At 45.6% G+C, this 23,205-nt stretch overlaps 1 protein-coding gene across 3 annotated transcripts in view; it reads left to right on the forward strand.

Annotated features, from left to right (window-relative positions):
- The window catches only part of LOC137424593 (5'-nucleotidase domain-containing protein 3), a 114,379-nt gene that overhangs the window by 47,555 nt on the left and 43,619 nt on the right, over positions 1–23,205 (forward strand). For all 3 annotated transcript variants that reach the window (XM_068112196.2, XM_078775645.1, XM_068112197.2), the window contains exons 6-7: positions 15,242–15,370; positions 18,562–18,622. In XM_068112196.2, coding sequence (XP_067968297.1) covers positions 15,242–15,370; positions 18,562–18,622 — 190 coding nt within the window. The remainder of the gene's footprint in view (positions 1–15,241; positions 15,371–18,561; positions 18,623–23,205) is intronic.

Consider the following 23,205-nt stretch of genomic DNA (forward strand, 5'->3'; position numbering starts at 1 on the left):
CAACCGTTGCCGAGTCTGATCCACCTTCTCCATTCAGCATGTCTCCGAGGTAGCAAAATGTTTTCACACCTTCCAGCTTCACGCCGTCTCCAAGATCCAACTCAACATTTCCTCCATCTGCAGCTCCCTCTGTGCACACCTTACATTTGAATGTGGCTGCCACACTGGTTAATGACCCTCTCAGACCACTACATTTTTGATGAACCCACTCAGCGCACATTGTACATGGAATGGAGTTCACTCCGACACCCTTGCTGCACACAGCACAGGGCCACTTCCCAGTTCTTTCCACCTCACCACATGCTTTACCACTTGCCATCACCTTCGTCTTTCCGATATTCACCTTCAGACCTTTTGTCTCCATACATCCCTTCCACTTGTTCATCTTTTCCTTCAGTCCATCCATACTTTCCGCAATGAACACCAGATCATCTGCATACAACAACTCCCACGGTAAACCCTCCTTTACGTTCTGAGCCAGCACCTCCATCACAGCTACAAATAGTAGTGGACTTAGTACCGACCCCTGATGCACTCCCACCTTCACCTCAAACTCACCACTGTTCCCGTCCTTCATCCTTACAGCTGTGCGCGCTCTTTTGTACATTGCCATCACTACTCTGATCAACCATTCCTCCACTCCTAACTTCCTCATTGCCCATGTCAATACTTTGCGTGGAACCCTATCGAATGCTTTCTCCAGATCAACAAACCCAAGAAACAACTTCTTCCTCTTCTCCATGTACTTCTCCTGCAACTGCCTCACAATAAAAAGCACGTCTGTCGTTCCTCTTCCTGGCATAAATCCAAACTGCATTTCGTCGATCTTCACTTTCTTCCTTATCCTCCTCTCCAACACCCTTTCCAATACCTTCATTCCATGCTCCAATAACTTTATCGCTCGGTATGAGCCACACTCTAGAGGGTCACCTTTCCCCTTGTATAGAGGGACGAGGGTACTCAGTTCCCAATCCCCTGGAATGCGGCCTTCTTTCACCGCCAGATTACAGAGCTCTGTCATTCTCTTCACACCCCAACTTCCTGCTGCCTTCAACATATCTCCCACAACTCCCGTCGGCCCTCCCGCTTTTCTACTCTTCATTGCTTTTATCGCTTCCTCAACTTCCTTCTCAGTTATCTTCTCTGCTGGTCCTAAAACTGGGTTAATCTCTATGTTGCCATCCCATTCATTCTCTGTATTCAACAGCATTTCCATATATCTTTTCCATCTTCCTTTAATTCCATCTGGGTCCACAACGATTTGTCCCACTTCATCCTTCAAGCAACTCACCCCCATCACATCACACCTCTCTTTCGCTACCTGCTTTGCCATCCTGAATACTGCTCTCTGACCCTCTTCCGAATCCAAGCGTTCTCCGAACATTTTCGTACATGCCTCCTGCTCCTTTGCTACCTCTTTCTTTGCAGCCTTCTTGGCTGCCTTATAACTTTCATGCTCTGCTGTTTCTGCTCCCGTACCTTTCGCCTTCTGCCACTCCTTGAACTTCTTCCTCTTCTCGTGCATCCTCTTTCCAACTTCATCATCCCACCACCATGTTTCCGAGTGCCTCGGTGGTCCTTTTGTCCATCCACATACCTCACCAACGGCTCCCAATAGACTAGCTTTCATTGACATCCAACCACTTTCAAGCTCAACCACATCATCCTCTACCCTACTCAGCCTCTCTTTTAATGCCTCCCTTACTGTCACCTCTTTCAACCTCCACACCTTCATTCTCGGTTGGTACTTCATCCGCCGAGCTCTCCTCGCACCTTTAACCCTTATGTCGCAGACAACCAAGTGGTGCTGTGAAACAGCCTCCTCCCCCGGGATCACCTTTGTGTCCCGGAGGTGCCCCCTATCTCGCCTACGCACCATCAGGTAGTCAACGGTTGTCGTCGCCCCACCTGACGTGTATGTAACAAGCTTATTATCCTCTTTCTGGAACTGAGTATTACAAATCGACAAATCAGCTCCATCAGCAGACTCCAAAATCCTTTCACCTTCTCCATTTCTCACACCATATCTGTAACCCCCATGAACTCCCTCAAAACCATCCATACTCCTTCCCACATGTCCATTTAGGTCTCCTCCTACCACAACAACTTCCTCATCTTTCACGTTTTCCATCAGCTTCTCTATCGCACACCAGAACTTGTCCTCCTCTTCATCGCTCCGACCAACCTGCGGAGCATATCCCGAGATGACGTTCACCAAGAGCTTTCCAATCATCATTTTCACCATCATCAACCTATCACTCACTCTAGTCACACTCACCACACTGTCTACAAACTCCTCAGAAAACAGGACACCAACACCATTCAAGATACTCGGATGACAACGGACACCATCAAACGGATGACAACTCGTTCCAAGATAGCAGCATCATATTTTTTGGAGTCAGAATGTCAACAACAACAACAACAACGATTTATCATTATCACGACGATGACAACAATAAGAAAGACGAAACGTATTTGGAATCTTGTTCTGCTCTGCAAACCTTTTGCCTTTGGTATCCTCCCCGCCTGGTGAACTTCCATGGTATTTGCAAGCGATTCGTTTCGCTTTGGCGTTGAAAACATTTTATTCACCTGTCCCTTGGAAGCTCTCACTGAATATCAGGCGATGTTCTTGGTTAATTATATTCTTCCAAAAATCCAAAGCCAAAGGGAATATTGGCATCTCATGACATGTTAAAATAGTAGCCTCATCCTGTTCTGCTATCTTTTGGTTTGATCTTGCAACCCATGGTCTTTCTGCCATACCCACTCTTCAGCCTGGCTTGGTTGAATGCACCCCATTAACAGACCTACAACTTGGTTTCTTCCCCGAGTTTCATCCCTTGTATATAATCCCTCTTTTCCTAAAACCCCCCTCCCAATTACCATCACCATGTATCAAACTCTGACCTTCTACTCTGTCTAGCTTTATCTCTACATTGGTCCCATCTTTATTTGCACCCAATCTCCCCATAAATACATAATCATAGGTCTATTGCTCTTTGCAGTTTGGCTCCTCCTTGAACCTAATCATCCATGTTTAAACGAAATTGTTACCCTCACCAGAGGAGAGGGTATTGCATTCGAGTCCGTTTGTCTGTTTGGTTGTCTGTTTGTCTGTCCCATGTGTCTGTTTGTCCACACAGAACGTGAGTATGCTTTTCTCTGCAACTGTTGGTCCGATTGGCAAGAAATCCTCACCATAGGAGCGCCTCCTCCTGTAGATTTTGAAAAATGGTAATGATGACGTCATACGTCACGTGGTAGAGCGCCATCTTGGAAAACCCGAAAAACTTTGCACCTCTAAATCTCCGAAAGCTCTCCATGGGAAAAATCGAAACATAGCTCATTGTCAAGTACTCCCCATGAGGAACAATATATGTTCATGATGTCATCGATGCCGTCATTATGACATCATAATTAGATGAGTAGAACGCTTTATCCGATCAGTTTAAAATTTCTTGAGCATGATCTACACAAAATTGTATGGGATAATTAAATTGATGACGTCATCGCTTACGTAGTTTGGCAGCCATATTGGTTTGAACATAAATCTACGTCATCAATAAATAAAATCATAAATTAAATTAATTTGAATTAATTTAATTTGAATAAATTTGAATAAATTTTAAATTTGAATAAAATTTGAATAAAATTTGAATAAAATAATTTTATTATTCAAATAATATTATTATTTATATTAAATATTAATTATTAAATATAATTATTAATTATTAAATATAATAATATAATAATATTAATTATTAAATATAATAATATTAATTATTAAATATTAATTATTAAATATTAATTAATAAATATATTATTATTAAATATTAATATTATATTAAATATTATTCAAATAATTGAAATAATTTGAATAAAATTAATAAATTTGAATAAAACATAAATTAGTTTGAATCAGTAAATCTACGTCATAAATTGGACTTCCGCTTCCGGTCTTGCCGGCGAGGTTTCCGTTTTTTCGAAGCTGTCCACGCTCTCCACACTATCGAAGTTAAGTAATTGTTTCCATTTGTATTTTCGTCAAAACTATTTATTTTATGGTGTGTGTACGTATAGTGTGTCCCTAGGAATATTCTCAGTGTTAATCTTTCATACCTGTATGAAATATCGTCGGTTAATTCGTGTCGTGTCTTTTGAGGCCTTGTACCTTGTCCGACCTTGAGGCTTTGTTTTTCTCTCAGTGGTCCATCTATTGTGCTCCAACTATTTTCGTTCTCTGTTTTTTACCAGTCTTTTCACCCCATACGTCCTTGTTTAAAATCTCAAATCAAAAACAAAAAAACCCCAAAAAATATATTTCCTTCTCTGTTCTTATTCGTTGTTCTTATTCGTTCGTTCGTTCTTCGTTCTTCGTGTTTCACCCACATTTCCCCAGATAGTTTTCACTGTTAAACTTTAAAATGTTTCAACTTTGCCCTGAAGTTCTGTATTCTGTCGTGTATTATAACACCTTTTTTTTTTCTTCTTCTTTAAAAGGTTGCTTTCGACTTGCTCACCAAATCTATTCATTCCAAAAAAAAATTATATCTCTTACAGTGCCTCTTTCATACATTCCCTAAACTCTCCTGCTCTCCACCCCCCACCCCCCCCCCCCCCTCCAGCGTCCTCAAACGTATTTTTGACTCGAAGGTCACAAGAAACTCATTTTGCAATAAATGTTCGTTTCCCATTAATCGAACACTTTCTAAAATCCAATCTCACCCCTCCCCTCCAAATCCTCCCCATCACCCCTCCCCTCCAAATCTTCCCCATCACCCCTCCCCTCTAAATCTTCCCCATCACCCATCCCTTTCAAATCTTGCCCCTTGCCCCTCCCCTCCAAATCCTCCCCATCACCCATCCCTTTCAAATCTCCCCCCTTGCCCCTTCCCTCCTAAACTCCCCCCACACCTTTCCCCTCCAAGACTCCCCCTCGCCCCTCCCCTCAAAGAATCCCCCCTCACCCTTCCCCTCCAAATCTCCCCCATCTCCCATCCCTTTCAAATCCCTCCCCTTGTCCCTTCCCTCCTAAACTCCCCCATAACCCCTCCCCTCATAAACTCCTCCCTCGCCCCTCCCCTTCAAATCTCCCCACCCTCATTTCTTCTCCATTTCCCCCCTCTCACTCCTCCTCCTCAAAGCGCCCTCTCCGCTTCTTCCCCCTTTCAACTCTCACCTCCATCTCGCCCAACCTTCTGCCTCGCTCTTCCCCCTCCTCAAATAACACCTCACTGTGCCTCACCCAATCACCATCAAACCTTTTGTCCGCCCCATCCTTCCCTTTCTCCGAGCTATTCTGAAATCTCTGACACACCTCCAACAGCTCTCCCTACCTCTTCCTCCTCTTCCACATCTTACCCTACCCCTCCCCCCCCCCTGTTCTGTATCCGATGCCCCTCCCCCCCCTTTCCTCTTCATTAACGGTATGGACCTCAAACATCCAGGGCCTTCGTTCAAACTTAACTGATCTCTCCATACAGGTTGCTTCTGACAAACCAGACGTGATCTGCTTAACAGAAACTTTCCTCCTTCATGATGTCTCTGATTCCTTAGTATCTCTCCCGGGTTACTCCCTCCTCCGGTATGATAGACCTGAGCCTCGTCCTGGAGGTGGGGTTGCTATCTTTATCAAAAACTCTCTTTCTCACTCACCCTGCACTGCGCTCTTTCCACCTCACCCCCAGGAATACCTCTGGCTACGGCTTCCCCTTCGCTCCCACCTCTTGTTCATATGTGTGTTGTACCGTCCACCAAACAGTGATGACTCCATCTACATCTCGCTGTCTGATAATATGGACCAACTTCTATCGACTCATCCCAACTCTCTCTTCCTCATATGTGGTGATTTCAGTTGTCACCATGCCAGTTGGCTGGGTGTGGGTACCTCTCTCACCAGCCATGGCTCCTCAGCAAAGGACTTCTGCCACTCACTGGGACAGACACAATCTGTCAATTTCCCGACCCGGATCTCAGTCAATGGAGCATCTTCTTTCTTTCACTTTCTTTCAACGTACACTTTCTAGAATCCAATCTCACCCCTCCCCTCCAAACCTTCCCCATAGCCTCTCCCATCCAAATCTTCCCCATCACCCCTCCCCACCAAATCTTCCCCCTTGCCACTCCCCTCCTAATCATCCCCATCACCCATCCCTTTCAAATCTTCCCCCCTTGCCCCTTCTCTCCTAAACTCCCCCCACACCCCTCCCATCCAAGACTCCCCCTCGCCCCTCCCCTCCTAGACTCCCCCCTCACCCCTCCCCTCCAAATCTCCCCCATATCCCATCCCTTTCAAATCCCACCCCTTGTCCCTTCCCTCCTAAACTCCCCCTCGCCCCTCCCCTTCAAATCTCCCCACCCTCATTTCTTCTCAATTTCCCGCCTCTCACTCCCCTTCCTCAAAGCGTCCTCCCCGCTTCTTCCCCCTTCGAACTCTCACCTCCATCTCCCCCAACCTTCTGCCTCGCTCTTCCCCCTCCTCAAATAACACCTCATTGTGCCTCACCCTATCACCATCAAACCTTTTGTCCGCCCCATCCTTCCCTTTCTCCGAGCTATTCTGAAATCTCTGACACACCTTCAACAGCTCTCCCTACCTCTTCCACCTCTTCCACATCTTACCCTACCCCTCCTCCCCCCTGTTCTGTATCCGATGCTCCCCCTTCCTCCTCATTAACGGTATGGACCTCAAACATCCGGGGCCTTCGTTCAAACTCAACTGATCTCTCCATACAGGTTGCTTCTGTCAAACCAGACGTGATCTGCTTAACAGAAACTTTCCTTCTTCATGATGTCTCTGATTCCTTAGTATCTCTCCCGGGTTACTCCCTCCTCCAGTATGATAGACTTGAGCCTCGTCCTGGAGGTGGGGTTGCTATCTTTATCAAAAACTCTCTTCCTCACTCGCCCTGCACTGCACTCTCGACACCTCACCCCCAGGAATACCTCTGGCTACGGCTTCCCCTTTGCTCCCACCTCTTGTTCATATGTGTGTTGTACCGTCCACCAAACAGTGATGACTCCATCTACATCTCGCTGTCTGATAATATGGACCAACTTCTGTCTACTCATCCCAACTCTCTCTTCCTCATATGTGGTGATTTCAATTGTCACCATGCCAGTTGGCTGGGTGTGGGTACCTCTCTCACCAGCCATGTCTCCTCAGCAAAGGACTTCTGCGACTCACTGGGACTGACACAATCTGTCAATTTCCCGACCCGGATCTCAGTCAACGGAGCATCTTCTCTTCTGGACTTGGTTATGACTAACTTCCCTGAAAATGTCTGCTGCTCTTCTTCTGCTCAAATCGGCTCATCTGATCATGTGCTTGTTTAAGTGGACATCTCTCTGACCATTCTCAGGGAGCCTGCTCAGCGTCGACGAGTCTGGAATTTCACTCAGGCCAACTGGCACGGTCTTCAAGCAGCCATAAATCATCTGGACTGGTCTCTCATCTCTACCACCTCTGACATCAACTCGTCCTGGGAATTCTTCCAAAGTAAATTGCTCTCTCTCATGCACAGATTTATCCCATCTCGTCTTCAGTTGTCATACCCTTCCTCCCATCCATGGTACACGGAGTCTTGTGGTGAGGCTGTTGCCCAGAAACAACTTGCCTTCGTCTCCTGGAAAGCAAATCCAACGGAAGGAAATCTCATTTCCTTTCACAAAGCCCGAAACAAGTGTGTGTTCACCCTCAGGAGAGCCAGGAAACAATATCTCTCCGTTCTCAAGACCGAACTCTCTTATCTGTCTCCCTCTTCCAAATCCTGGTGGCATCTGGTCAAATCTGTTTCTGGTGTTTGTTCCCCCGCCATCCCCTCCCTTACCTCAAACGGCTACACAGCTGACTCCGCACGTGAAAAAGCTGAATGCCTCAACTCTGTGTTTGCCTCCAAATCTTGTGTCCCAAACCCATCCCTATCTGTACGCACCGTACCCGGTCGTACCCAGATGCTCCTGGACTCCGTGTCCTTTCCTCCTGACAAGGTGGAAAAGTTTCTGTCAACCCTCGACTCTGATTCTGCAACTGGACCTGACGGCATCAGCCCACGGGTCCTAAAATCCTGTTCTTCCGCTCTTTCACTCCCTCTCTCTGTTCTCTTCACCCTCTCTTTTGCTCAAGGTCAACTGCCATCTGCTTGGAAATCAGCCAACATCACCGCTTTGCACAAAAAAGGTGCAAAAACAGATCCTAGCAACTACAGACCAATCAGCCTTCTCCCAATTATCAGCAAAGTCATGGAATCCATCATTGCTTCGGATATGAAATCTTTCCTCTTCTCCAATGGCTTGATCTCTGATCATCAATTTGGTTTCAGACCAGGTCACTCTACTCTGGACATGCTGCTTCTGCTGTCTCAACAATGGATGGAGGTCCTCAATGCCAAACAGGAAATTAGAGCTGTCTCCCTCGACATATCACGTGCCTTCGATACGGTCTGGCACCCCGCTCTGCTCACCAAACTCTCCTCCTTTGGTATCCATGGAAATCTCCACGCATGGCTGGCGGACTTCCTCTCTTGTCGTAGTCAACGTGTGGCCCTGAATGGGTTTCTCTCATCTCCTCTTCCTGTTCAGGCTGGAGTTCCCCAAGGCAGTGTTCTGGGCCCCGTGGTTTTTCTGGTCTTCATCGATGATCTCTCTGACTCTCTTGAAAATCCTCTCTATCTCTTTGCTGATGACTGCACTCTCTGCCGCTCCATTCCTCATCCCTCAGATCGGCAGTCTGCAGCCTCCTCACTCTCTGCAGACCTGGACAAAATCACAGACTGGGCAAACAAGTGGAACATGTCTTTCAATCCTGACAAATCTCACACTCTTATGATGTCTCTCCGAAAAGACCGACTGGACAACCCTCCCATCTACCTTCTGAATAATCCTCTCCAAGAAGTTCTGTCACTCAAGCTTTTGGGTCTCACTATCTGCCATGATCTTTCCTGGGAAAACCATATTTCCAAGCTGGCCTCCAAAGCCAGTCGCCGACTGGGCATCCTCCGTCGTGCGAAGTCCTTCCTTGGCACACCTGAGCTCCTCACCACATACAAGACTTTCATCCGCAGCTCAATGGAATACTGCTCTCCCCTCTGGGTTGGTGCTCCTGCCTCACACCTACCTCCTACCTCGTCTTCACGCTGTTGAAACCAAAGCGTTCAGAATCATTGGAATCTCCCGCGATGACGCTATCTCCGAGGGCCTTTCACTTACTCACCGCAGGCAGGTTGGTGGTCTTTCCGTCTTCTACCGACTCCTCTCCGGCCTTGCTCCTTGCTCCCCCAGCTCTCTCTGGGCTCTGTCCCCCAAATATTCCTACAGGTCGCACAAGATCTGCCTGCAACCCTCTTATGGTTAAACTGCCAAAATCAAGACTCTCTGCTCACCTTCACTCCTTCATTCCTCTTTTCTCCCGCCTCTGGAACAAATTCCCTCACTCTCTTCAATCCCACTCCTCCCTCCAGGTCTTTAAAACGGCTGTTCATCCACCATCTCTTATCTTCCCCAGTCCAAAACCGTGATCTTTTCTACCCCCGCTAATTTCACCCCAAATCCACTTTTTTGAGGTGACTTTTGACTTCTTTCCTGGAACTCCATGGTGTCCTTGCGTTTTATACCGATCCTGCCTCCCCCTAGGCCCTCTCCCTCCCACACATCTCCTGATGTCCCTGCTCTCAAATGTTGTGTTTGTGTGCTTCCTCCCCTTCTCTCCCCATCTTGTCGACTGCTCCCCTTTTTATATACTTTGTTTGCTTGTTTGTTTGATTTGTTTCTTTGATAAATGTTAGCTCTTTCACGAGCCTCGACTGTATACAAAAAAAAATAAAATCTTCTCTTCTGGACTTGGTTATGACTAACTTCTCTGAAAAGGTCTGCTGCTCTTCTTCTGCTCCAATCGGCTCATCTGATCATGTGCTTGTTAAAGTGGACATCTCTCTGACCATTCTCAGGGAGCCTCCTCAGCGTCGACGAGTCTGGCATTTCACTCAGGCCAACTGGCACGGTCTTCAAGCAGCCATCAATCATCTGGACTGGTCAAGCAAGCAGCCATCAATCATCACTCTGACATGAACTCATCCTGGGAATTCTTCCAAAGTAAATTGCTCTCTCTCATGCATAGATTTATCCCATCTCGTCTTCAGTTGTCATACCCCTCCTCCCATCCATGGTACACGGAATCTTGTGGTGAGGCTGTTGCCCAGAAACAACTTGCCTTCGTCTCCTGGAAAGCAAATCCAACGGAAGGAAATCCCATTTCCTTTCACAAAGCCCGAAACAAGTGTGTGTCCACCCTCAGGAGAGCCAGGGAAAAATATCTCTCCGTTCTCAAGACCGAACTCTCTTATCTGTCTCCCTCTTCCAAATCCTGGTGGCGTCTGGTCAAATCTGTTTCTGGTGTTTGTTCCCCCATCCATCCCCTCCCTTACCTCAAACGGCTACACAGCTGACTCCGCACGTGAAAAAGCTGAATGCCTCAACTCTGTGTTTGCCTCAAAATCTTGTGTCCCAAACCCATCCCTCTCTGTACCCACCGTACCCAGTCGTACCCAGCTGCTCCTGGACTCTGTGTCCTTTCCTCCTGACAAGGTGGAAAAGTTTCTGTCAACCCTCGACTCTGATTCTGCAACTGGACCTGACGGCATCAGCCCACGGGTCCTAAAATCCTGTTCTCCCGCTCTTTCACTCCCTCTCTCTGTTCTCTTCACCCTCTCTTTTGCTCAAGGTCAACTGCTATCTGCCTGGAAATCAGCCAACATCACTGCTTTACACAAAAAATGTGCAAAAACAGATCCTAGTAACTACAGACCAATCAGCCTTCTCCCAATTATCAGCAAAGTCATGGAATCCATCATTGCTTCGGATATTAAATCTTTCCTCTTCTCCAATGGCTTGATCTCTGATCATCAATTTGGTTTCAGACCAGGTCAGTCCACTCTGGACATGCTGCTTCTGCTGTCTCAACAATGGATGGAGGTCCTCAATGCCAAACAGGAAATTAGAGCTGTCTCCCTCGATATATCACATGCCTTCGATACGGTCTGGCACCCCGCTCTGCTCACCAAACTCTCCTCCTTTGGTATCCATGGAAATCTCCACGCATGGCTTGCGGACTTCCTCTCTAGTCGTTGTCCTTCCTTGGCACACCTGAGCTCCTCACCACATTCAAGGCTTTCATCCTCAGCTCAATGGAATACTGCTCTCCCCTCTGGGCTGGTGCTCTTGCCTCACACCTAGCTCATCTTCACGCTGTTGAAACCAAAGCGTTCAGAATCAATGGAATCTCCCGTGATGAAGCTACATCCGAGGGCCTTTCACTTACTCACCGCAGGCAGGTTGGTGGTCTTTCTGTCTTCTACCGACTCCTCTCCGGCCTTGCTCCTCCAGCTCTCTCTGGGCTCTGTCCCCCAAATATTCTTAAAGGTCGCACAAGATCTGCCTGCAACCCTCTTATGGTTAAACTGCCAAAATCAAGACTCTCTGCTCACCTTCACTCTTTCATTCCTCTTTTCTCTCGCCTCTGGAACAAACTCCCCCACTCCCTTCAATCCCAATCCTCCCTCCAGGTCTTTAAAACAGCTGTTCACCCCCATCTCTTATCTTCCCCCATCCAAAACCTTGATCTGTTCTACCCCTGCTAATTTCACCCCAAACACTCCTTTTTGAAATACCAACTTCCTTCCTGGAGGTCCTTGGTGTCCTTGTGTTTATACTTCTCCCACCCCCCCCCTCCCCTTCCCACGCCGCCTCCCCCCAAGCCCTCTCCCTCCCACACATTCCTGATGTCCCTCACAAATGTTGTGTTTATGTGCTTCCTCTTCTCTCCCCATATTGTCTACCGCTCCTCTTTTTATACACTTTGTTTGTTTGTCTGTTTCATTTGTTTGTGTGATAAATGTTAGCTCTTTCACGAGCCTCGATTATGTGTACAAAAATAAAAAAACCAAACAAACACAGCAGTTAATAAACACCACACAAACACGTCCTGGTGAGGGTCTGCAATGTCTGATTGCTCTTTCTTGTTCCTTCTGTTAGTTCGCAAACGCTATTTTCTTCACGAGTTCTTAAGAGGGGTGTCAATCCCCAGACAAATAAGTGAGATCAGCCACAATTTTTGCAACAACATTCCCAACATTTTTTGCTTTTATTGCATTCGATGATCATTGGTCTGCAAGAGAGTATAACAAAAGGAGTAGATGCCTTGCACTAAATGCACGAGATTTAACACGCATGGTCTACAAGTACTTTTCAACCTATTATTATTACACTTCCTCTGAACGCACAGAAGGTTGAAGTGATGGAGAAGTGATAACATTATGAGCTGCTGACACATTGGTCCTTTGCTTTTGGTGAGAGACCTGATGTATTGATTTGGAAGGTGTTGATTCATGACATTAGCAAAGGGCAAACTTGGGTTCTGCATGTGGGAGTTTAAAGGGCAGTTTGTGTAACAAGTATGAGGGAGGTCTTTACAATGATGAGAAATCACATGCAATGTATTCACATGTCTGTTGTGGCTATTTATTTTGGAGACCTTTATCCCTGCAGATACCTGCCTTTTTGTTGATTTGTAATACTCAGTTCCAGAAAGTGCATAATAAGCTTGTTCCATACACGTCATGTGGGTCGTCGACAACCGTTGACGACCTGATGGTGCGTAGGCGAGATAGGGGCACCTCCGGGACACAAAGGTGATCCCGGGGAGGAGGCTGTTTCACAGCACCACTTGGTTGTCTGCGACATAAGGGTGAAAAGTGCGAGGAGAGCTCGGCGGGTGAACTACCAACCGAGAATGAAGGTGTGGAGGTTGAAAGAGGTGACAGTGAGGGAGGCATTAAAAGAGAGGCTGAGTAGGGTAGAGGTTGATGTGGTTGAGCTTGAACGTGGTTGGATGTCAATGAAAGATAGTCTGTTGGGAGCCGTTGGTGAGGTATGTGGATGGTCAAAAGCACCACCGAGGCACTCGGAAACATGGTGGTGGGATGATGACGTTGGAAAGAGGATTGATGAGAAGAGGAAGAAGTTCAAGGAGTGGCAGAAGGCAAAGGGTATGGGGGCAGAAGAGACAGAGCATGAAAGTTATAAGGCAGCCAAGAAGGCTGCAAGGAGAGAGGTAGCAAAGGCGCAGGAGGCATGAAGGAAAATGTTCGGAGAACGCTTGGATTCGGAAGAGGGTCAGAGAGCGGTATTCAGGATTGCAAAGCAGATAGCGAAAGAGAGGTGTGATGTGATGGGGGTGAGTTGCTTGACAGATGAAGTGGGACAAATCGTTGTGGACCCAGATGGAATTAAAGGAAGATGGAAAAGATAAATTGAAATGCTGTTGAATGGAGAGAATGAATGGGATGGCAACATCGAGAGTAACCCAGTTTTAGGACCGGCAGAGAAGATAACCGAGAAGATAGTTGAGGAAGCGATAAAAGCAATGAAGAGTAGAAAAGCGGGAGGGCCGACGGAAGTTGTGGGAGATATGTTGAAGGCAGCGGGAAGTTGGGGTGTGAACAGAATGACAGAGATCTGTAATCTGGTGGTGAAAGAAGGCCGCTGTCCAGTGGATTGGGAACAGAGTACCCTTTATACAAGGGAAAAGGTGACCCTCTGGACTGTGGCTCGAATAGAGCTATAAAGTTATTAGAGCATGGAATGAAGGTATGGAAAAGGTGTTGGAGAAGAGAATAAGGAAGAAAGTGAAGATCGATGAAATGCAGTTTGGATTTATGCCAGGAAGATGAACGACACACGCTTTTTATTGCAAGGCAGTTGCAGGAGAAGTACATCGAGAAGAGGCAGAAGTTGTTTCTTGGGTTTGTTGATCTGGAGATCTGAAGATTGTCGTGGGACCCGCAAGGCTAACCCCCGCTCTAGCAGGGAAAATGGCCTTAAGATGCCTGTTGTTGTTGTGTTGATCTGGAGAAAGCATTCGATAGGGTTCCATGCGAAGTAGTGACATGGGCATTGAGGAAGTTGGGAGTGGAGGAATGGTTGATCAGAGTAGTGATGGCAATGTGCGAGAGAGCGCGCACAGTTGTAAGGACGAAGGATGGGGACAGTGGTGAGTTTGAGGTGAAGGTGGGACTGCATCAGGGGTCGGTACTAAGTCCACTACTATTTGTAGCTGTGATGGAGGTGCTGGCTCGGAACGTAAAGGAGGGTTTACCGTGGGAGTTGTTGTATGCAGATGATCTGGTGTTGATTGCGGAGAGTATGGATGGACTGAAGGAGAAGATGAACAAGTGGAAGGAATGTTTGGAGGCAAAAGGTCTGAAGGTGAATATCGGAAAGACGAAGGTGATGGCAAGTGGTAAAGCATGTGGTGAGGTGGAAAGAACTTGGAAGAGTGACCATGTGCTGTGTGCAGGAAGGGTGTCGTAGTGAACTCCATTCAATGTACAATGTACAATGTGCGCTGAGTGGGTTCATCAAAAATGTAGTGGTCTGAGAGGGTCATTAACCAGTGTGGCAGCTACATTCAAGTGTAAGGTGTACACAGAGGGAGCTGCAGATGGAGGAAATGTTGAGTTGGATCTTGGAGACATCGTGAAGCTGGAAGGTGTGAAAACATTTTGATACCTAGGAGACATGCTGAATGGAGAAGGTGGATCAGTTTCGGCAATGGTTGCCAGAGTGAGATGTGCATGGAAGAAGTTTCGGGAACTGAGTGGCGTGCTGAAGAGGAGGGGAGTGTCGTTGAAGCTGAAGGGAAATGTGTATGCTGCATGTGTGAGAAGTGTTATGATTTATGGGAGCGAGACATGGGTAATGAACGTAGAGCAGCAACGAAGGCTGGAAAGGGTGGAGATGCTAATGGTTCGGTGGATGTGCGGAGTATCGTTGAGAGAGAGGAACGCAAATGATGAATTGCGAAAGATGATGGGAATAGAACCTGTGATGGATGCTGTGAAGAGAAACAGGTTGAGATGGTTTGGTCATTGGCTGAGGAAGGATGAAAGTGACTGGCTCAGAAGAATGATGGAAATGAATGTAGAAGGAAGTAGAGGACGGGGAAGACCGAGAAAGACTTGGCTAAAGGTGGTGGAAGATGAAATGCGGGCAAGGGGGTTAACAAGGGGAGTTGTAGAAAATAGGGCAAATGGAGAAGATTGTCATGGGGCCCGCAAGGCTAACTCCCGGTCTCGCAGGGAAAATGGCCTTAAAATGCCTGTTGTTGTTGTTGTTGTTATTGTTGTTGCTGTATATCCTCCATGATGAAAGATGCTCTTGCCATGTTTTGCATGTGTGACAGGGCAGTGTGATGAAACAGTTTATGGACATCTTTTCTCTTCCTGAGATGACTCTTCTCTCGAGTGTCAATGACTATTTTATCCGACACAACATTGATTATGACCCTGTCCACCTGTACAAGGATGTGTCGGTAAGACCGTGCCTTTGATACTGCGATAGTCGATGCCTATGTCGAAATTATGTGATTTATTTATCCCAAGCCTAAGTTTTGTGTATTGCTCAATTTTAAATATAGTTGAGTCTCATTAATATATGACGAGTAGTCGAGTACATACATGTTCCGTGGACTTTGTCATATCAAATATCCATTGCACCGGGGCTCTCCCCTGTTCTGATGAAGCATATTCGTTGGAGCTCTTGCGTGTGATTTCAGGCCTTAGGATGTGTAAACCTCTAAATACCAAGAACAAGAAAGATTTACACACAGCTGTGATGGACTTGAATTATTTAATTTTAGGCTGGCCGAGTGACAAGGGAATTATTCCTTTTCTCTGCACTGCTTTTACTGATTGCTTTTGTGTTTTCTTATATTTAGGTCATCTAATCTTTATTCTCGAAGAGACGAACTTGTAAAATGGGTCGTGATGTCTGGATGCCTGTCCGTTCATCCGTCCGTTAGCTTTTTAGGTCAATTTTTAGGTCATCTTTTTTGGTCAATGGCCTTTTTAGGTCATATTTAGGTCATCTAATCTTTATTCTTGAAGAGATGAACTTGTAAAATGGGTCGTGATGTCCGGATGCCTGTCCGTCCATCTGTCCGTTAGCTTTTTGCTATTTCCATTTGTTCTAAATCTTGACACATAAATACAAGGCAGTAAAAAAGAACCACCTTTGGAGGCCATTTTTCCCCGCAGAGCAGGGGTTGGCCTTTTTCGGGCACCTTGGTCCCCTTTTTGAAGCAATGTTTTATGGCTGGATGCCCTTCCTGCCACCAACCCTGTTAGTCACCTCTTGCGACACACAGGGAATTACCAGTGAACTGGCACTCAATTTGCCGACGTCAGAAGGATGACAGGCTGAGTCAACCTCCCTGGTGTTAATTCAGCGATTGACTGGGATTCGAACCCAGGATCCTAGGATCCCAAGCCGGCACCCTAACTGCTAAGCCAACACCAGGCTTATAAATACAAGGTAGTAACCCGCACAATCTCTCAGGTTTCGTTTTTAGTTATATCTTGTGTTAATATTTCTGGTGTTGGCTTAGCGGTTAGGGTGCGAGCTTGGGATCCTCGGATCCTGAGTTCGAATCCTGGTCGATTGCTGAATTAACACCAGGGGGGTTGACTCAGCCTGTCATCCTTCTGAGGTCGGCAAATTGAGTACCAGTTCACTGGTAATTCCCTGTGTGTCGCAAAAGGCAACTAACAGGGTTGGCGGCAGGAAGGGCATCCGGCTGTAAAACAATGCTTCAAAAAGGGGACCAAGGTGCCGAAAAAAAGGCCAAACCCTGCTCTGCGGGGAAAAATGGCCTCTAAAGGTGGTTCTTCCTGTGTTAATATTTCAAGGACAAGAAAAGGAATGCAAGTGCATTGAGTTGTTTTTACAGTCACGTGAAAAAGTAAGTACACCCCATGTAAAGTTTTGACTTTTTCAACATATTTCAACATACAGCTATTTGATCTTCATTTCAACAATATTGATAGATAAAGGTGATATAATATAACAGATATCATGAAACATTTACATTTTGTAGTCCATTGTATAATTTAAATAAACATAAATGCAAATTTCGCAAGTGGAAAAAGTAAGTACACCCTTGGCTCTAATAGGTGGTATTGCCCCCTTTGGCAGAAACAAGCTTAAGTAGGCGTTTCTTATAACTGTCTACCAGTCTCTGACATCGACTGGCAGAAATTTTTGCCCACTCGTCCATGCAGAATTCTATCAGCTGTGCGATGTTTGAGGGGTTTCTTGCATGCACAGCTCGTTTCAAATCCCCCCACAACATCTCGATGGGATTTAGATTCAGGCTTTGACTTGGCCATTCCAGAACCCTCCATTTCTTTCTTTTCAGCCATTCCTTGGTGGATTTACTGGTATGTTTAGGGCCATTATCATGTTGCAAGGTCCACCTTCGGTTGAGTTTCAACTTTCCGACAGATGGCCTCACATTATCCTCAAGCACCCTCTGGTACAATGAAGAATTCATAGTGGATTCTATGATGGTGAGCTGTCCAAGCCCTGATGCAGCAAAGCTGCCCCAAACCATAATATTTCCACCACCATGCTTTACAGTTGGTATCAGGTTCTTGTGGTCAAATGCTGTCTTTGGTTTTTGCCAAACATGTCTTCTGGTACTGTGGCCAAATAGCTCTACCTTTGACTCATCTGTCCAGAGCACATTGTTCCAGAAGTGCTGGTCTTTGCCTAGGTGTTCATTGGCAATCTTTAGTCTTGCCCTGATATTCTTTCTGGACAGCAAAGGTTTCCTCCTGGCACACCTCCCATGCAGATCAAATTTGTGCAGCCTCTTTCTAATGGTAGACTCGTGCACTTTGACATCAGCAGTGGCAAGAGCTACCTGTCGGTCCGTGATGACATTCTGGGGTTCTTAGAGACTTCTTTCAGCATCTTGCGGTCTGCTCTCAGGCTGAACTTGCTGGGGCGGCCTGGCCTCAACAAGTTGGCAGTTGTTTGGAATCTTCTCCACTTGCAAATGATATTCCAGACAGTCGAATGATTGATTTCAAATTGTTTGGAGATCTTTTTAAATCCCTTCCCAGACTCGTAGGCATCTATAACCTTCTTTCTGAAGGCATCAGAGAGCTCTTTTGATCTAGGCATGGTGACGTCACGCACTTCAACAACAAAGAGCAAACCAAACGAAATGTCTGAGGTTTAAATAAGACAGGTTCCTCCAAGATACTCTCTAACGATGTTCTAATCATTTGCACCTGAGCTGGTGCACCTGATTCTAATTTTAGGTATTTGAAGTAGTGATAAATGTAGGGGTGTACTTCCTTTTTCCCCATGCGAAATTTGCATTTATGTTTATTTAAATTATACCATGGACTACAAAATGTAAATGTTTCATGATATTTGTTATATTATATCACCTTTATCTATCAATATTGTTGAAATGAAGATCGAATAGCTGTATGTTGTAATATGTTGAAAAAGTCAAAACTTTGCATGGGGTGTACTTACCTTTTCACGTGACTGTATATTTTCAAAACATTTGATCTTTTATGCGTCTTATATTGACACTGGTATGTAGAAACCATGAGGGGGGGGGGGGGGGGGGGGTGTTCTGAGGGTACATGTTCAAGTTTTACTTTTTCAATTCGTATATTTTTTATTTTGCTCTTGTGATAAATCCAGGATGCTGTTCGTGATGTGCATGTGAAAGGCCTGATATACAACATAATCGCAAAAGATATGGGTAAGTCCTCTTCCGTTCTTCTTTGTATTTATTTTATTTTTTTTGCAAACAAAGGAAGATAAAAACGAGGTTTTGGATACGTACCAAGGTTTTGGATAGGTACCAAGGTTGTTTTTTTGAAAACAAATTTTGCAGCTAAATTGTGGTGACATACCAGTGATTCGATACATGCCTTGCGACCATCTATTTTTTACACAAGTAAATATTGCAGTATTTTGATGCTCCCGCCCCTCCTTTTTCCCATATGCTCCAAATACATACCCTCCCCTTCCTTTATTCTGATCTCTTTCCAACACTACTCCCACAATCCTCCAATCTCCTTTCTTTCTTCTGGCATACTTCCTTATATTCCTTCCATCATTTCAGCAACCCCCCTACCTCAACTTCAAACCTTCCATGTGTATATAATAAATATATAACTCCTTACCATACACTTTTAAAATTAACAGTGACAGACATTTCTCCCTCTTTGTGGATCCTCAAGATGGTGCACCTACTTTAAAGTCACCTTTTGCAGAGCTAACATTGCATCTAACTTCACTCGCGTATACGCATAGGTCTCGTGTGTCTTCTGTTAGTTTTTATTTTAAAACTGTGGCAACAGAGTTCCTCTATGGACACTGACGAATGTATGCAAAAAACATTTCTTACTATATCGTGGAGACTTTTATTTAGATCCTGTTCAGCTATGTTCTCGTATATTCTGATGTGACAGGCTAATTGAGGTATATAATGATGGCGTCTGTACGTGATGACTGACATTTTTGCGGTTGCTACAGTTTTTCGCGATGCCCCATGTTTTAAAAGGATATTTTATTCCTTTTGTTTTCTTTCACTCTGATTTGGAATTGTTACCAAATATACTGTTACGTTTATGGGGGTAGGTGAAAGGACACCATAGGGAAGATAGGATTGTATAATTGTAGCATGGACCGTGGACGCCTAGGAGAAACCTCGATGTAGATCAAGTAGGGAAACTGGAGCTTAAGACTGTTTAAGCCCCTGTCACACCTTGACGATTTAGCCAGCGTATGCCGACGTATCAAAATTGAGTGCTGGTGTGAGTCATACGCTGGCATACGTCGACAAATTTTGTGCATGCACGAAATTTGTCGACGGGCTCGGCGTACTACGACGTATGCCAGCGTGCTTCAGCGTGCTCTTAACGTAGCCAAATTTTTCATACGTCGGCATATGCTGGCTAAAACGTCAAGGTGTGACAGCAGCTTTACATGTTTTCGCACGGGGGGTGAAGCAGTGCTAATTAGCTGTAGGGATTAAGGCTAATTTTCCCCAGTACGTGATTTTTCCCTCTTTAATTTTACTTTTATGTTTTGCTGACAAGACCGGCCATGAAAACATCCTTTAAACAGCATTTACCACGCTGGCAAGAACCCAAGCAGAGCTGGTCGGGGCAAGCCCCACCCCACAATGGACTTAATAAGGAAAAAGGCCACGCTCCCGGAATGCTGTGGGGGGGGTGGGGGGGGGGGCGGGGGAGTGGAGAATGTGCTGGCAGGCTGCGCCTCCTGAGTGACACGATTCTTCCGGGGAGGGAGAGCAGAGGGGGCAGGAAGAAACTTCGTTATTGGCTCTCGGAGCTGAGGAGGAGAAGGAGAGAGTGAGCGGCAGTGAGGCAGATGGCCATTATATTTTCTACTGAAAAGAAGAAGCGTTTCTGTTACTTGGACTGCTGGGCTCTGAGAGGGCACTGTTTAGCCGCGTTGTCCTTCCCTGGGATGAGAAAGAGACGAAGTGGCAGAGACACAAAAACAGAGAGGGTTGTCTTCAAGCCTTGCCCCACGGCTCTGGGCGCCTTCGACGCGTGTGCCTGTCGTCGGCCGTCACCCATCTTGCCAAGTTCCCGCCTATGTGGCATCGAGCCTCAACAGCCACCAACCACCTAAAAGGACCCATTGGGGCCAGTTAAGTGCCGAAGGGGAACATTTCTATTTTATTACCTGTCTTCCCCTGTGTTGCATTCGTAACTGCGTCGATGTACCTCAAAATAGAATTTTAGGTTTACCTCAGCACTCATTTTCATTCTTTGGTTTATTTTCATTAAATTCATATTTGTTGAATTTCCTGTCGTATTTCTTTGTTCGTGGGTTCGGGAATAAACCCGTGTTGTTTTCGTTCTGTTCAGGTAAACGTCTCGCAGCCTCCATCTTGCGTGCGCTCATAACCACCAAAAATTCGGAAGGTCGCCTCAGGAGTAAAAATAAGGTTCGGCTATCCGTCATCCGGTGGTCTTAATCGCTGGTGACAGGACAATACTTTGTATTGTCATATATATGAGATCCACCAATAAAGTTCAAGGATTAAAGCAATAGAAAATTTTATTGTAAACTTATCAATTACGTTTAGTAGTCACCTTCAAAGTAATCTCCCTTGGAGTCAATACACGCTTGCCAATGTTGCTGCCATGCTTTACAGCACCCTTGGAAGTCGTTGTTTGAAAGGCCATTTTAGCTCATTGGTCACGATTCTCTGTATCTCTTCTACTGATGCAAAATCGGTTCCTTTCATTGTAGTTTCGGATGTTGGTCAGATCGGACCAACATTCTCACCCTTTCTAAATTTTCCATCAGTTTTGGCAGTCGATGGGCATCCTGACTTCACGTAATCATTCGCGTGCATTCTCCCTTCTACAAACCTCTCGGCCCAATCAAAAATGTGATCTTGGCATTGCGTCTTCCCTCTACATCATTTTTGTTTAGTTTTTCCAAAAACCTGATGATTATTCTCTGTTCCATAAATTTTTCGTTCATCTTCCGAACATGATTGTAAAACTCCATTAACGCCACAAAACACCACCGATCTATACAATGGCTAACACAGTACTAACAGGAAGATTACAATGCACGTCCAATTATGAAGCAAAAGCCAATGCTGCCACCTGTCAAGAAAAAAAAAGCACGAGCTTTTGTATATTCCAGCTGACTTTACATTTTCAGTTGATCATAAATTTCATGACAAAACGTTGTCCTCAGGCACGAGACACAATGTTCACAGCACTTTTGGAAATGATCAGGAGCTTTGCCCTCCATCTGTGTTGTCACTTCACGTAGAGGAGGTGCCATTTGCTGACACAACCGCTCTTCAAACTTTCATTGTTCTGTCATTCATTCCCAAATGATTTTCCAATTGTCATGTCATTCTTTCACAATTACCTAGAACAAAAATTGCTGTGTCAAACCTTGAGTCTTTCTCGTATTTCAAAAGTACATAGTTTTGATTACTTAAGTACAGGACTAATTTTATATAATTTCATCTTGTCCACAACCCATTTCTTTTATTAATCTGAGTTTCCTGGTATTCTATTGTAATTAGTGTTTTTTTTTTTTTTTTTACTTTAATGTGTTTTTTAGGTTTTTCTTTGGGTTTGCCACCTATTACGAGACTTTCAAATTGACGCAAGAAATGCAAAGTAGGCCTTTCGTGGAAGCCCTGTGTGTGGGCATTTTCAGCGATACGAAGCATTTCCCTCAGGGAAGACTGCGTTGTACATCTGGATCCCACATAACTAAATGCTGGAACAAGCTGGCAGGAATGGCGATGCTTGTGAAAGAGCTCGCCGCAACCGTGGACCCCTCAGTCATGTCGGCCGAAGTCCATCTGCGGGTGCTGGACGAGCTGGTGTTGGCCGTTCCTCAGCACAATGATGACGCCATGAGCGTGAAGAGCTTGCTGAACGTGCTGATGTGCCTTTTCTATGAATGCAGCAGCTCGGCTATTCATCGGGAGAAAAATGTTTCTGAATTCCGCGAGTGGGCAAGGCCTTTTGCTGACAAAATGAAGGAGATGAGGTTACACCGTGACGACTTTGAAATGCTGAAAGTTATTGGCAGAGGAGCATTTGAAGAAGGTCTACGTTGTGACAGAGGTAGAGGCGGAGGTCATGACACGCTGGTTGGATGTTGGGCATGGCAAGATGGTGACTGTATGCAACTGCTCCGTGTTGAGGAGCATTTGAAGAAGGTCTACGTTGTGACAGAGGTAGAGGCGGAGGTCATGACACGCTGGTTGGATGTTGGGCATGGCAAGATGGTGACTGTATGCAACTGCTCCGTGTTGTGACCGAGCGTTTATCGCACGACAAGCACGGTTCTGAGAGGTGGGTGGGAGAACGGGTCCAGTTCGGCTCCAGTCTCCAGGGAATGTGTGTCATGGATTGAAGGAACCGTGAGTGTTACAACTTTGAAGCGTAGGACCTCGTGTTTGAGCGGGAGCGGGTCGCTCGGTGAGTGGCGCCATTTTTTGTTGCGAGAATCGATTTCCACAAGTGGAGCACGATGGCTTGGCAGTGAGAGCTTGCAATCATCAGCCTTTTTGATATGTGTCATGTCGAGCTGGCCCTTGATCGGGTGATGACCCACTCACTGCCCCAGGGTGCAAGAGTTGACGAAAAGAGCTCAGTGGCGCCTCAGGTTGCAGTGTGTGAGAGCTCTGCAAAGTTGATTTGAAATTTCCATGTTGGATCCTGCTGCTAAAAATTCTTTTTTTTTTTTTTTTTTTGGTTTTGATTGATTCACCAATGCAAATTGATATCGTTTTCTTTTTCTTTCTGTATAATGTATAGT

Source organism: Myxine glutinosa, chromosome 4 (genome assembly GCF_964187855.1).
Source record: "Myxine glutinosa chromosome 4, kmMyxGlut1.1, whole genome shotgun sequence".
Taxonomy (NCBI): domain Eukaryota; kingdom Metazoa; phylum Chordata; class Myxini; order Myxiniformes; family Myxinidae; genus Myxine; species Myxine glutinosa.